This window comes from Protobothrops mucrosquamatus, unplaced genomic scaffold, assembly GCF_001527695.2.
Source record: "Protobothrops mucrosquamatus isolate PMUCROS unplaced genomic scaffold, P.Mucros_1.0 scaffold787, whole genome shotgun sequence".
NCBI classification, from domain to species: Eukaryota; Metazoa; Chordata; class Lepidosauria; order Squamata; family Viperidae; genus Protobothrops; species Protobothrops mucrosquamatus.
In genome coordinates this window covers 475,077-490,918 of record NW_015387055.1, presented here as the reverse complement: position 1 = coordinate 490,918, position 15,842 = coordinate 475,077, and the positions used below count along the sequence as shown (strand labels likewise).

Genomic DNA, 15,842 nt, shown 5'->3' with positions numbered 1-15,842 from the left:
TATCTTCCCATTCAGCTTGAAAGGCTAACCTTCACCCTTGGAAATCGCTGCTGCTATGAAATGATAAAATATTTGTCCCTGCCAACAGTTTCTTAGAAACAACAACACACCAGTGGGCAGAGCCCTTTGGCACTCAAGACCCCTGTAAGGAGAGGGACGGCATGTCCCATGGGACCGAAGTGCTTGGCATTCTCCTGATCGTGGGCTGTCCGTAGTGCTGACAGTCCAAGCTGGCGGGATATGTATGGGGTCAGCTCTACAGTTTGGGCTGTCTTTCTCCAAGGCTGGGAGGATGGGTCACCTTGAAGACAAAAATTAACACTTGTGGCGTGTTTCTCAGCCCCTGGATTAAAAAGCCAGCCTACACAGGGAGCTCAGAGTAACCAGATCTTTTTTGATGATGTTGTTTCCAAAGGCTTGCCCGGTAGTGTGGCCATCGTGGCCAGCAGGTCAAGTAGAGTCATGCAAAACATTTCAAAAATGATTGTCCTGTGTAGGTAACGTAGAGCTGTGTGCCTGCAGTGAGTGCTTTAAAATGTATTCATTTTTACTTGCATTTTATTTCAGTAGTTTTTTAGAGGAGAGGTTTTATTTCAGAGGAAATGTAATCACTCTTCTCATACAATTCTGTGCTCTGGAAATATTTATCTGCCTCTCTTATTTTCTGTGCCTGCATGACACAGTAATTGAAGGATCCAGCCTGGTTTCAAATTTCTTCTCAGGCATGAGGAAGAAGTAAAATCAAACTTTTCTTCAAATATCCATTTGTTTTAATCCCACCTTTATTATTTTTATACATATCTTAAGGAGGCAAACGTACCTAATGCTCCTTCTCCTCCTGTTTTTCCCCACAACCACCCTGTGAGGTGGGTTGGGAATAAGAGAAAGTGACTGGTCCAAAATCACCCAGGTGGCTTTCATGCCTCAGAAGGGACTAGAAACTCAGGGCTTCCCGATTTCTAGCTCGTTGCCTGGACCAAACTGGCTTCCCAGTTCCGTCTTCTTGGAGGTCTCACGGTGTCCCTTTGATGGGAAGAGACGGCATAGGTGGGTTGATTGCTTTTACGCCCCTGCAGGCTCTGTCCCTTGGGTCACAGCTTCCACGATACCCCTGGCATCGTCCAATAACTCCCATCTCAAAATTAATCCTCCTGATCCTAAGTCACAAAAAACGAAGAGGCACAAACCTGTCTCCAGTCAAAGTAGAGAGCTAAGAGGGGCTGGTCACATGGCCACCTCAGCCGACCCAGAGAGTGAATTGTTGCCTTTGTGTTTTTTTTTTCCCCAGCCGTTGTTGTTTATGTCCCGGACAAAAAGACCATTTGTCATCTCTGTGGACAAGGGGAAAAGTCCGGCAAAGAAAGGAGAGCCTGTGCAAGGCTGATGGGCCCAAATTTTGTTTTCTTGAGCTTTTTAAAAATGAAACGCTTGGGGTTTTTTTTGTTGTTTCTGATGCAATGTTTATGCAAAAGGGAGCTGGAGAAGGGGGGGTGAAAAAGTCTTTTATCGGTCATTTGCACAGATCAATAGGAATGAAGAGTTTAATGAAGAGAAGGACGAGGGGGGACATGATAGCAGTGTTCCAGTATCTCAGGGGCTGCCCCAAAGAAGAGGGAGTCAAGCTCTTCTCCAAAGCGCCAGAAGGCAGGACAAAAAGAAACGGATGGAAACTGATCAAGGAGAGAAGCAACCTAGAACTAAGGAGAAACTTCCTGACAGTGAGAACAATTAACCAGTGGAACAGCCTGCCTCCAGAAGCGCTGAATGCTTCAACACTGGAAGTTTTTAAGAAGAGACTGGACAGCCATTTGTCCGAAATGGTATAGGGTTTCCTGCCTGAGCAGGGGGTTGGACTAGATGACCTTCAAGGTCCCTTCCAACTTTACTATTATTATTATTATTATTATTATTATTATTATTATTATTATTATTATTATTATTATTATGAGAGTTGTTTGCACTTGGTTGGGGCTGAGCCAGAAGGACTGGCAAGTGCCGGACCAGATACTTGTCCCAGAATGAGAGAGAGAGAGAGAGAGAGAGAGAGGGAGACTGCACCCCCTCTTGGGTGCACAGACCTCTTGGATGCCACACACATACACCCCCACACACTCCCCTCCCTCCCCCCCAAATGCCTTCACAGGGAAGTAAAAATCAGCATTTCTTCTCAGCCTTCCAGCAGGGAGGGAGGGAAGGAGGGGGGAGACCGGGGCTGTTGCGGCCTCGCGGCGCCCTCTGGCGGCAGGCGCCGGGAGTTCAGCCGAGCGCGGCTGCTCCCCCTCCGGGCGAGAAGCGCAGCCGGGCCGCGGAGAAGCCGAAGCAGCGCAGGCGCGCTCCGGCCCGGCGAGGAGGCTGCTGGGGGCTGTAGTTTGAGCCGCTTAAAGCGGTGGGGGGGGGAGACTGCTGCTCCCAGGCAGGCAGGCAGGCAGGGCGGGGGTGCGGCTCGGGCTCTTCCCCGCGCGAGGAAAGCGGGGGCGCGGAGGGTCCCGGCGGGGTCCGAGGGGCGCCGGCAGGATGAACGTGGTGCTGGCGGTGAAGCAGTACGTCTCCCGCATGATCGGCGACAGCGGGGCCGGCATGAAGGTGCTGCTGATGGACAGGGAGACGGTGAGCCCCGGGGGAGGGGAGGGGGGTGTCAGCGCAGCGGGGGGGGCGTTTCGTAGCCCCCCCAAAGCCTCCCCGCCGGCTCGAGCTCTTCCCTGCCTCGCTTGTGCTAGACCAGCATCGTGAGCATGGTGTACACGCAGTCGGAGATTCTGCAGAAGGAGGTCTACCTCTTCGAGCGCATCGACTCGGCCAGCCGGGAGAGCACGAAGCACCTGAAAGCCATCTGCTTCCTCCGGCCCACCAAGGTGAGCCTGCTCCCCGCTCCGGAGGGCCTGTCGCTGGGGGGGGGGGCTTCTGCCCTCCCCCCCCCGCCCTGTGCCTCTGGCATCTGCCATTCGACGTGACTCTGCTCCCCAAAGTGCAGCCGGGGGGGGTCTCCTCCTCCTGCCAGGGTGCCAGAGCAGCGTCCATCAGTGGTGCTGTCAGATGCTTTGCACGCCCCGAAGGGGTATGTGGTCCTCTGGGTAGATTTATTTTTTTCCTGAATAAAAGCAATTATACTTTCTACTACTTAACGGGTTTGCTGCTAGTTGGCTGATCTTTCCACTTTTTTTTCTTTTTTTGGGATTTGTTTCCCACCCTAGGAAAATGTTGGGTATCTTATCCAGGAGTTGCGGAGACCCAAATACAGCTCCTATTTTATTTGTGAGTACACCAGCATATTCTCTCGTGTATAACTTATGGCAGGACTGGGGGGGGGGTTTGTGTACGTGTGTCCCTGCGGCTGCTTCTCCCGGAGACAGTTATCCTGTTTTCACTGGGCAGCATTGGGGCAGCAAGTGTGCACTGGCTGGGGGGGGCTAGGGGGGAAGACTGGATGTGCTGCAGGTGCTTCGCTCCACTTTTCCTCCTGCCAGCATTTCTTCTTCGTCTTGGCTGGGGGGGGGCTTTTAGTTTGTTCACCTGGAGGGGGGGCAGCTACGCAGGGGAAGTATTCAATTTAGTGTACATTTCAGTGTACATTTAGTGTGCAGCTGACCTCACTGCCCAGCTGCACACTAATAATAATGTTGGAAGGGACCTTGGAGGTCATCTAGTCGAACCCCCTGCACTTGTCCCTCTCTTTGTTCTTTTTGCACTGCGACATTTTGGTGAACTTTCAAAAAAGGCTGTTCTTCTCTGCTGGCTGCTGATCAAGCTCTCATTTCAGATTTCAGCAATGTGATCAGTAAGAGTGACGTCAAGTCTTTGGCAGAAGCTGACGAGCAGGAAGTGGTGGCTGAAGTGCAGGTATGTGCTACCCAGACCCCACACTGGCTTTTGGGAGTCGTGGAGGTGTTTTAGAAGCAGAGAACCAAACCCACAATCGGACAAAGGCTTTTAAACAAATTTGCTGGTTGTGCAGAAGGCCAGGTCTACCGCTCTCTGCTTCCAGGGACTTGACTGAGTCATAACCCAGTTTGTTGCTAGCACGGCGGTCTTTTTTTCTTTTGGTAGGAATTCTATGGAGATTACATCGCTGTGAATCCACACGTGTTTTCTCTCAACCTCCCTGTCTGCTGTCAGGTAAGCGGTCCAGGAATGTGGGGGAGAAAACTTCCAGTGCCACCCCCTTTCAGGAGTCCATCTCTGAGTCTTTGGGCTGACTGGGCAAAATAATAATAATAATAATAATAATAATAATAATAATAATAATAATAATAATAATAATAATAATAATAATAATAATAAAGTTGGAAGGGACCTTGGAGGTCATCTAGTCCAACCCCCTGCTCAGGCAGGAAACCCTATACCATTTCAGACAAATGGCTGTCCAGTCTCTTCTTAAAAACTCCCAGTGTTGGAGCATTCAGCGCTTCTGGAGGCAGGTGGTTCCACTGGTTAATTGTTCTCACTGTCAGGAAGTTTCTCCTTAGTTCTAGGTTGCTTCTCTCCTTGGTGAGTTTCCATCCATTGCTTCTTGTCCTGCCTTCAGGTGCTTTGGAGAAGAGCTTGACTCCCTCTTCTTTGGGGCAGCCCCTGAGATACTGGAACACTGCTATCCTGTCCCACCTCGTCCTTCTCTTCATTAAACTAGACATACCCAACTCCAGCAGCCGTTCCTTATATGCGTTAGCCTCCAGTCCCCTAATCATCTCTGTTGCTCTTCTCTGTACTCTTTCCAAAGTAATAACAACAATAATAATAATAAAATTGAATGGGATCTTGGAGGTCATCTAGTCCAACCCCCTGCTCAGACAGGAAACCCTATACCATTTCAGATAAATGGCTGTCCAGTCTCTTCTTAAAAACTTCCAGTGTTGGCGCATTCACCGCTTCTGGAGGCAGGTTGTTCCACTGGTTAATTGTTCTCACTGTCAGGAAGTTTCTCCTTAGTTCTAGGTTGCTTCTCTCCTTGGTGAGTTTCCATCCATTGCTTCTTGTCCTGCCTTCAGGCGCTTTGGAGAATAGCTTGACTCCCTCTTCTTTGGGGCAGCCCCTGAGATACTGGATCATTGCTATCATGTCCCCCCTTGTCCTTCTCTTCCTTAAGCTAGACATACCCAATTCCAGCAGCTGTTCCTTATATGCTTTAGCCTCCAGTCCCCTTAGTCTGCTCTTAAAGCGCTCTCTCCCAACACTTACTTGGGGCCGAGCCTGGGCAGCTGTTTTGCAACTCTCGGCCGTTTTGTGTTTCCAGGGCCGCAACTGGGACCCGGCCCATTTGTGCAGGACTGCTCAGGGCCTCACCGCCTTGCTTCTTTCCCTGAAGAAGTGCCCCATGATTCGTTACCAGCTCTCCTCTGACTTGGCTAAGAGGCTGGCTGAAAGCGTCAAGGTACGGCTTTATGTTCTCCCTATTTGGGAGACACCCCCCCCAAAGCCTTTGGCATTCAGACCGCTTATCTCTGGGCTTTTAGAGCGCTGGCCTTCTGGGCGGCTGCCCCCTTTAACGGAGGGATCCCTTTTGCCCCAAACAGCAAGTGATCACGAAAGAGTACGAGCTGTTTGACTTCCGTCGCACCGAGGTCCCTCCGCTGCTGTTGCTCCTGGACCGCTCGGACGACGCCATCACTCCGCTTCTGAACCAGGTGAGTGGTTCAGCCACAAGAGCTGCAGAGGCTTTGAAGGGCCAGCTGTGCCACCACGGTTGGAGTCTTCAGGGCAATAGGGTGTGTGTGTGTGTGTGTTTCTTCCTCAAACAGCACCTCAGGAGCAATGACTGCCGGTCTCTCCGCTTTTCTCCCTCTCTGTCTAGTGGACGTACCAAGCCATGGTTCACGAGCTGCTGGGAATTAACAACAACCGCATTGATCTCTCACGGGTCCCAGGCATCAGCAAAGACCTGCGGGAGGTGGTCCTGTCTGCTGAGAACGACGAGTTTTATGCCAGTGTAAGGAGTTGGGCTGCAAATCTGCATTTGCGGATTGTGGATTCCAGTTCCGCCACCGGGTTCTGTTTCCCCTGCCACCAGTTGAGGCTTCGGATTAAAACTTGGATTATCGGCTCTGCCAGAGCCGTGAGTTGGACGGACCCTGGACTAGTCATCCAATAGCTGGATTTATGCATCACCCTTAATATGGTTGTTCAGAGGCCTGAATCCAGCCGGTGATTTAACAAACCGTGGCTTACTGCGATATGTATAATCAGCCAAGTTTGGCCAAATGTCGGGTCGCTCCAACATACAATTGCGGCGCGTGTGGCCGCATGGAAAGCACTTTTAATTAGGTGCTTCCAGTTCCACATTTTCGAATGCTCTTGCCTCGCTGCCTGGGGTCCTTTTGTTCAGGAGCAAGTGGCCCAGCCTCTCCTGAGAGCCAGCTGACCGATTGCAATACTCCTTCGTGGCAGCTGGGGTGGGAGACGGGCTAGGCTCTCGCTGACCGGGGCACTCTGACCGGGGCTGACCGGCAGCTGGGGTGGGAGACGGGCTAGGCTCTCGCTGACCGGGGCACTCTGCAGCTTTCCCAACCTGTGAGGGGTTGGGCCTCCGGGGTCTCCCTCTTCAAATGGCTTCCCTTCGCCTCTCTTCAGAACATGTACCTGAACTTTGCGGAAATTGGCAGCAATATCAAGAACCTGATGGAGGATTTCCAGAGGAAGAAACCGAAAGAGCAGCAGAAACTAGAGTCGATTGCAGACATGAAGGTTAAGCGAGGGGGCGGGTGGGACGTTCCCCCCCCCACAGTCTAGCCCTGCTTGCTCAGCTGTGGGCACAGGAGCGTGTGCACCTGAGAGTTGGGGTGGTGGGGGGGTGGTGAAGCCTGCTTTCAATGCAGGAGTTCCCCATGACGAGTTGGCTCAGAGCAGGGCTGTGGAGTCGGTTAGTTCCGACTCCGACTCCTCAGTTTTTTGTACTTCCGACTCCGATTCCCCGACTCCGACTCCCCGACTCCGACTCCTCTGTATTAATAAGCTAACAATCGGAGTTTACAAGTTTTTATAGCCTTAGCTGAATGACAGCAGTTTTTCCAATGGTTTACAGCTTCAGTCTTGAACTATTGACCCCTCCCTTCCCTTCACTTATACAAGTGTCTCTAGTCCTGCAAAAAACATATTTACTTAATCCCTTATCAGTGAGAGGCTAGGTTACCCATGGGCGCTGCTGCGTTCCCTGTAACAGCAGAACACAACACTATGGAAAGTATAAGTATTGCCGCTCCTAATTGTGCGTTGCGTGCCATATAGTGAAGCACATGAAAAGCATGCTTCTTCACGGTCACTTAACGTGTTCGTTTTGCGGTTACGTGAGGCACTGCATGCATTGGTCTTTATTCTTACAGTAGAGAAGTCATTAATTATAGCTTTTTGTGAATTGGGACATTTAAACTTGCTTTTTTTTTAATTCCAATCTAAATTTAGTAGGAGTCGGAGTTGGTGCATTGTTTGCCGACTCCGACTCCGACTCCAGGTACCCAAAATTTCCTCCGACTCCGACTCTGACTCCACAGCCCTGCTCAGAAGAGACCTTTGCCCGGTCAGCCAGGAGCCTTTCCTAAAGCTCTCCCTTCCCCTTCCAGGCCTTTGTGGAGAACTATCCCCAGTTCAAGAAGATGTCTGGCACCGTCTCCAAGCACGTGACGGTGGTAGGGGAGCTCTCCAGGCTGGTGAGCGAGAGGAACTTGCTGGAGGTGTCCGAGGCCGAACAGGAACTGTCCTGTCAGAATGACCACTCCGGGGCTCTGCAGGTACCTGTGGGGCCCTGCTCCCGCACGCCAAAGGGTTAGGCCACAGGCTTGACACTCCCGTGCTACTGCTGCTGCTGCTTCCCGCGCTCTTAAGGGAAGTCAGTGTCCTACCTTGTCACGCTAAGCCAATATGTGTTAGCCACGAGTGGGAAGGGGCTCTTTTCATTGGGTCCCACCGTGGCCATTCAGGTGCCATTGATAATTGAGTTTTATATCGCAGCTGCCGTAGCCGCTGCCTCTGGGGATGGTTTTAAGAACAGAAATTGGTCTTGCCTGAAAGTAGTGCCGTTGCCAGCATCGCACAAATAGGTGGATAGGCAGGGTATTTAATTTCATCATTTCTTTTTTTTTTTTTTTTTAATTTCAGTGCACTTTGTATATTTATATCTCTACTCGCAAATATCTGAAGTCATCAGATATAACTATAGAAATGATTTCATACAACATACATTTCTCCTTAGAATTCTATTTTGTTCATCGCGGTCTTTCTAAATTTTATTGGAAGATTGAATCACATTGTTACACGTTCACTGGAAATTTCTGAGGAATAGGAAAAAAATTTAGCGCAGTGATGGCGAGCCTTTTAGAGACCGAACTGTGCCCAAACTGCAACCCAAAACCCACTGATGCATCGTCGGGTGCTGGGTGGGCGTGGCCCATTGGGTGGGCGTGGCCCATTGGGTGGGCATGGCTGCGGTGGTAACAGCAGGCTGGGTGGGACTAAAAAGTTCAATCAATCAATTCCAACTTTGCAAGATCTTTTTTTTTTCCCACGAGAAGTTGAAATTGACTGATTGATTGAACCTTTTTTTTTTTTTTTGCACACGGCGGTGGAGGCCTAAAGCAAAAAGGTTTTATAAAACCCAGCTGAAGGCCTAGGACTGGGGCGACGGCGCACGTGTCCACAGAGAGGGCTCTGAGTGCCGCCTCTGGCACCCGTGCCATAGGTTCGCCACCACTGGTATAGCGTATCTTCTTGAGACACGGCCTTCCTGCTCTGCTTAAGGTCCTGGGCAGTCTTGAGAGCGGCGGTCCTCTTCTCTCTCCGTAGAGCATTCGACGCCTCCTGCAGAACCCCAGAGTGACCGAGCTGGATGCCGTTCGGCTGGTGATGCTCTACGCCCTCCGTTACGAGCGACACAGCAGCAACAGCCTTCCAGGCCTCATGCTGGATCTCAAGAACCGGGGTGTTTCCGAGAGGCTTCGCAAGGTAAACGGCCTAAGGGACGAAGCTGACCTTTCCGGCTGGTTTAATTCTGCTTTCTGGGTTTGGCTAAAGTCAGGAGCTTCTTGAAATCTCTGTGGAAACCTGCAGGTGGGCAGGCAGAATGTCCAACAGTCGGGCCGTATTCAAGTCTTAAAAGTGATCCTCCCCCCCCACTTCTTGAATAGCTGGTGCCTGCCATTACCGAATACGGAGGGAAACGGGTTCAATCAAGTGACCTCTTCGACCCAAAGGATGCAGTGGCCATTACCAAACAGTTTCTCAAAGGGCTGAAGGTATTTTTGTTTCTGTTATTCTTAGCTATATCCGTATTATGGTTATAGTTGCTTTCTTAACTCGGCATGTGGGTGGCTTACGAAAGAGCCAAGTGAAATGGGATGCCTGTGCAATAAATGACGCAGTGAAGGAGGGTTATGTTTGTATATGAAAATGCAAAAATGCAGTGAATTGCATCAGCGCCCCGAGATGGGGGGCTGAATTCCCTCTTGTCATTCTAAATGTCTCCTCCTGATTAGGGGGTTGAGAATGTGTACACGCAGCACCAACCTTTGTTGCACGAGACTCTGGATCAGCTCATCAAGGGTAAACTGAAAGACAACCAGTATCCGTATCTGGGCCCTAGCAGCCTACGTGACAGGTAACAGGACATCAGGTGTTTGGGGAGGGGAGGGGGGGAATCCTTTTGCTCATACACGGCTGATTTAGACCCTCCGGAGGGCTAAATTCGATCGGGCAGGTAATGAATTCAGTATTTGCAATGATCATTGAGGTTCTTTTAACGCAGGGGTACTCAACCTTGGCTCTTTTATGACTCGTGGACTTCAACTCCCAGAATTCCTGAGCCAGCTGGCTCAGGAATTCTGGGAGTTGAAGTCCACGAGTCATAAAAGAGCCAAGGTTGACTACCCCTGTTTTAACGTATGAAATGTTAATGGTCCCTTAATTGAGATGCTGTTGCTAGAACCGTGGCATTCTCTCGATGCGAGGGACTACAACACCCATCTCTCCTCCCTGCCTGTCTTGCAGGAGGGACGCCTGAATGGAGGAAGCGCAAGCTAAGGAGATGAGTCCACCTTAGTTTGGGGCAGGAGGTTGGGAAGGATTGCGGAGCCCTCTCGTGGATTGTAAAATACTGCTTTTTGAGAACTGAAATACCAAGTTTATGGAATAAACTGGAAAATTTCCCCCCATAATTATTGGACCACTAGCTGTACCCGGCCACGCATTGCTGTGGCTCAGTCTGGTTAAATAAAAAAGAAAGAATTGGAAATTTGGAAATCGTAAATGGATCGTAAATCTGGAAACATTGAAATGGAATCGTAAAATCATAGCGTGTGTTGCTTTTACGTCCAACAGATGGTGCTGTTTTTCAACAAAAGCATGTTTTTACCTGTCACAGGTGTGACATCTATATAATAGTAGGTATATAAAAACACGCGCATATTCGAATGCAACGTTGTGTCAAATTTTCAAAGCAATCGGTGAAGAACTTTCAGAGATTTAAGATTTTGAACAAACGAACATTTACATTTTTATTTATATAGATTAGGAGCCATAACAACAGAGACGTTAAAATTAGAATTATATCATTTTATAGTATTAAATTTACAAGATAACGGCTTTGCTTGGAACCGCATATACATTTCGGCAGCGTTGGAGGCAAAGCCTGGCCCGGCCCTAAACGAACAGCCTTTCCCAAGTAGTGGCCTTCAAAAGCAGCTCCGTGCAGACGCTGAGAGGCAAGCCTCTGCAAAGATGGCTTTGTCCACCAAGCCTTGCCTGGTCAGAGGGCAAGAGGTCGTGCAGCTGCAAGAGAAGCTTCCGGAAGAGGGGCGGCTCTTCTCCAAAGGAGTTTCTTGGGTCAGGGTGGTGCTCTCCAGCTAAGAGGGCAGCCCCTTGTCCCCCTTTCTGCCCTTTTTCTGAGCCCTCTGCCCGTGTTCGTTGCAGGCCACAAGACATTATCGTCTTCATCATTGGTGGGGCCACTTACGAGGAGGCGCTGACGGTGTACAACCTGAACCGCACCACCCCTGGTGTCCGGATCGTGCTGGGGGGGACGACGGTGCACAACACCAGGAGGTGAGTTGAAGGGGGGGGCAGAGCCGTCGCCGTCCTTTCCCTTAATCGGGGAACGCTGGCAAAGGTCTAGTTTTCACTGCCTGGTCTGTGTCCCCTTTGGAGAGTCCTACTTTCCTTGCTTGGTTCTCGGCTTCAGTGCAAACCCCCTCCCTTGTTCCCACTTTTGGTCTACTTGCCTTTGGCCCCTGTGTGCCCTCTCTGACCCAAATCCTGCCCACTTGGCCCAGCCCAGACATTGCCCTTTGGAGCCAGCCGGCGAGAAACTCGCTCCTTTTTTTTTTTTAATTCTTCCTTGGTGTCTTTCGGTCTTCCCCCAGTTTCCTGGAAGAAGTGTCCGCTGCTGGCTTTCGAGGACGGGGCGCAGAGAGTTCGCAGGGGATGGGCCAGGCTGCAGCCAGGCGGCTGAACTGAGGCAGCACCGCCATTGGCTCCTCCCGAGCCATCTCAGACCGAAATCTGTCCGACTTCAGGTTTCTCTTCACGTACCATAGCCAGCCAGCGCAGATGGGATGGAGGCTATGGTTCTTCTCTCTCTCTCTCTCCTTCTCTCCCTCCCTCTCTCTCTTCTCCCCCCCCCCACTCTCTTTTAGATAATTTTTAATTTGAACAGGAATGCGTAGGAGCCTTCCCGACTGCTTCTTTGGAAAACCGCACAGTCTGCTGTTCGTGTCTCCCTTTCAGGGTCACTTCTCTGCTTGTTGCCTGCCTCATGGGCTGAGAGCTGCTATGGGAGCCCCCGAGTCCCCCCCCCTGTGAACTCCCAATAAAAGGACGCTGTGCTTTTATGGCAGAGAGAGATCATCTGGACTTCTTTTTTAAATGAGTGACTCTCTCTCTCTCTCTGGAAGCGCTGCAGGCTAGCCGATGGGCCAGAGAATGGGGTTGTGACATTGAGGCCTCCTGAAGACATCAGAGAGTGGGGGGCCGTGGGGGAGGATGGAGCTCTTCTGCCCCGTGGCTTCATCTGGCCCTCTTAAGAGCACAGTAGAGCTTGCTGTGGAGTGCAGGAGGGCCCAGAATATTCTTGGCACCCTCTCAAATGCAGGGTTGAATTTTTAAATACTTGTTTGTATTTCCAACTAGCTGTACCCAGCCACGCGTTGCTGTGGCTCAGTCTGGTAAAAGCGTGTGTTGCTTTTACGTCCAACAGATGGCGCTGTTTTTTTTCCAAAAACATGTTTTTAATCTGTCACAGGTGTGACATCTATATCATAGTAGGTATATAAAAACACACGCGTATTCGAATGCAACGTTGTGTCAAAATTTCAAAGCAATCGGTGAAGAACTTTCGGAGATTTAAGATTTTGAACAAACGAACATTTACATTTTTATTTATATATAGATAGATTTGCTCCTATTTCTCTTAAGTTTTGCATGTTCCTGTGTGGGGCGATTAGAAGCTTGCAGGCTTCTATTTCATGCTCCCTTTTAATTTGTACTTTCTCTGCGTTAGTTCTGGCATCAGCAGGGTGCCTTGGAGGGTTTTTAAGCATCCCAGTACTTGGCCCCTGGTCAGTCTGGTGAAGGGGAGGGAGTTGACCCTTCTGCTCTCCTTGGACTGGAACTTCCAGGAGAGCCAGCACTGAGGGGCGCGGGGGTCCCGCTCCAGGGGCCAAATCTTAACCGGAATTCTTGTTTAACGATTGGTCGTTGAGTGTGAGAGAGTGTGGGGGTGAAACACCCGCCTCCTGAGACTTAATAGATTTGAGAAGGAGAAGCCAATCCATGTGGCTTATTTGTGGCTAAGTCCCGGTTTTTCCTGCGAGGGCTTCTGTAGGAGCTGAGCGTAGAGCCTGACCCTCCTGCCCTAGGATGCTCGCTGCAGGAAGACAAGATGGCTGGAAGGAAATCACTCGGCCTCCAGGAGTCCCGTTCTTCCCCTCATCGGCCCAACTCCAAATCTGAGCAGGTTAGGTTCTCTCTCTGATGCAACATTTCATCTTTTTTGATTAGCTGTAACCAGAAGTGGAATTTCGAGTGTTAATGATTAGACCTAATTAGGCAGCTTGTTTTCAAGTTAGACCCTTCTTGGCCAAGAACGGAGACCTGGACGGAAGGGAGAAGGAGGTGCTGCCAGGTCTTCTGTGGGGTCTCTGTCCCCGAGGATCATAAAAGGCCCCAGGCCCCTTGCCTTAAAAGCCTCCTTGTCCACGGCTGGCACCACGGACCGTGGGAAACCCGCCTGGCAGACGGTCGAGAGGTAGCTCTTTCCCCCAGGCCGAAGGAGGCTTTCTTGGAGGGACCGGAGAAGAGTGAATGGCCGAGGCAAGAAACAGGATTCTGCTTTTGGGCTTTTACAGGTGGTTCTAGATTTACGGCCACAATGGAGCCCCAAATTTTTTGTTGCTAAGTCAGACAGTTGCCGCAACGGTCGTTAGGTGTGAAAAAGGTCATTTGTTTCAGTGCCGAGGTAACTTTGAACGGTCGCTAAATGAACGGCTGCAAGTCACAAATACCTGAATTGCTTTTTATTCCTGTTGCAAGCTGCCCAGAATTGGGTTGCTTTAAGAATAATTTAAATAAATAAGTAAGCCCCTTCTTTTGGTCACATGACTGAGAACTAAACCTCCCATGTTTTGCTGCTCTGTCGTTTTTTGGTCCCGGCTCGTGTTCCACCACGGTGTACTCTCTGCTTGCGCAGGACTGTGCCGCCGCCACTTGAGACGATGCACCCGGCCTTTCCACCGACTGTTCACCGAAGCTCTTTCCCACTCAGCAGTGGGTGGTCTCACTCGTGCCCAGGGGTTAGCAGCCCACTCGTGCCCAGGGGTTAGCAGTGCGGTGGGACTCTCCTTCGTGCACCTTCCGTCCGCAGGCAGCCCTGGTCTGCGTCTTCTTCCTTACGTATAATAACGGCTGGGACAAGGACTCCAGCCATGGTGCACGCTCACCGGGCCTTATTCCAGGGTAGATGTGAACCTCTGCAGTTGTCACTCTGCCCTCCCAGGGACTCCTCTGGAGCACAAGTCCTGCCAGGAGAAAAGGCGCAAGAGCGAAGCGGCTGCTGTGTCTACGCCAGGACTCTGGGAGGGACGCCGTGACAGGTAAATAAATAGCTGGTGAGCCTGGAGCCTGGACCTCAGGGACACGTGGCACTTCCCCCAAGCTGCGTCTTCAGGCAAGCAAGGCTTCTTTGTGCTTCTGACCAAAATAAGTGAAGATGGTTGCCATCCTGCTCTGAATCAGATCTGACCTCAGTTTCTCCACTGGGTTCCAGTGTGGCTGAGAGTGGCGTGACGAGGCTTTAGAAGGAGGTGAGATGTTGTGCTCTCACCACCTATTGCTTTCTCTAGATCTGTGACACTGTGTGTGTGTGTGTGTGACAGAGAAAAAGAGGGAGGATGTGGATGTGGGGAAAAACAGCACCCGGCCTGCGTTCCTCCAGGCCTGCCAGGTAGTGCTGGCCCTCTGGCTCAGATACGCCATGAGGCAATGACCCGTTGGAGAATCACCACAATAATTGCTGCCCAGAAACGTTGAGCCTGCTAGCTGCACCCAGCCAGCTGTCGGGCCTGGGCATTGGCAGGCAAGATACCATGAACGGCTAAAATAAGTCAGCCAGGGTGGGAAAGGCCGGCATATTGGCAAGTTGGCAGCAGACGTGGAACAAAGAGAGTCCTTTTGCCATTTTGGTAGATCGTGCTAAGCTGGACGTGAGTCCAAGATGCCTTGCTTGGGGAGAGGGTGTTTGGTGGGGGGCCCCAGGGTGCAGGTCCTGGCTATGGGGTGCAGGTCCTGTGCAGGTCCTGGGTATGGGGTCTGTGCCCGTCTGCCCAGGCAGGTCTGGAAAGGTGTGAACTTCCACGTGTCAAGGTGCCCCTGCTGCCGGTTCCTCTTTGAGTCGTGCCAACAGCCAGCCCTGCCTGCAGGATCTCCTCTCACTTTACATAATTGATTCCCCCAAGCTCCCCACTCCGAACCACCCCGGCACTTCGCTCAGCACTCCTGAAGCCCCACCAGTGGCTGCCTGCCTCTTGGGCTCCCGGGGCCTTTGGCACCATGTTCAGAGCAGCGGGCTGCCATCTTCTCCGAGGCCCGCTGGAGTCCCAGTGTCCTTTGTACGCGGCTTCAATTCTCTCTTCGCCTTTGTCAGCTTTATGGATCCTGTTGCCTGCGGAAGACTTTGGTTGGGTGCCACAGCTTGGGGCGCCTAACCAAGTTCACCAAATGGAGGTATTTCTCTCAGCAGGACCCCCGGCCTTCTCCCGGAGCCCTCCGTGCCAGGTCGCTGGAGGAGCGTAAACCTGTTTCAGGAAGGACTGTACAAAACTGTGCCTGTGTTGCTTTGCCTGCCTTGTGTGTGTGTGTCTCTGTTGAGTCCCTGGGTGTCCCGGGGAAGTGGAGGGGGGTTGTTCCTTGGTCCTTCTTGATCCTGCTTCGTTCCTCCTCTCTTCCCAGCCAACTGACTCAAACAAAGAAGAAAGGGTCCCTCCCTCCCAGCTTCATTTGCCTCTTTCCTTGTGGAAACGTCACGGCTTGTCTGGCTATAGATGGTGCTGTGGAGCCCACAAGAACCCTTTCCTTCCATGCCCAGACGAGAGAAAGGAGGAGGAGGAGGAGGAGGAGGGAGAGCCGGAGCAGGGGAGGGGGTTTCTGGGGGGTCCCTCTGCCTCCAGAGATGTGTGGGCATCGCAGAGGCAAATTCTGCCTCCAGGTCATGGGTGCTCCCTTGCGCTTGCCTTAAGGAGGAGAGATTTATTTTTCTCCCCCTTCCCAATAACCGCAGAGATCTTCAATTCTCTGCCCGGCAAAGACCCTGCCCCCCCTCCCACATACCCTCTCTCCCCCCTCCCTTTCCCTCCTCTGGACAGCTGCCTTGAGGA

General features: G+C 51.4%; 1 protein-coding gene across 1 annotated transcript; it reads left to right on the top strand.

The window, feature by feature from the left end:
• Window positions 1–2,514: 2,514 nt before the first annotated feature.
• Window positions 2,515–11,814, top strand: VPS45 (vacuolar protein sorting 45 homolog). Its single transcript, XM_015818773.1, has 15 exons — window positions 2,515–2,607; window positions 2,718–2,852; window positions 3,192–3,252; window positions 3,758–3,837; window positions 4,045–4,113; window positions 5,228–5,365; window positions 5,508–5,618; window positions 5,786–5,920; window positions 6,562–6,675; window positions 7,548–7,715; window positions 8,767–8,925; window positions 9,108–9,215; window positions 9,456–9,577; window positions 10,888–11,019; window positions 11,337–11,814. Exons 1-15 carry the CDS (start codon window positions 2,515–2,517, stop codon window positions 11,428–11,430), a joined length of 1,719 nt encoding a protein of 572 aa, XP_015674259.1. The 3' UTR covers window positions 11,431–11,814.
• The last annotated feature ends 4,028 nt before the right edge of the window (window positions 11,815–15,842 follow it).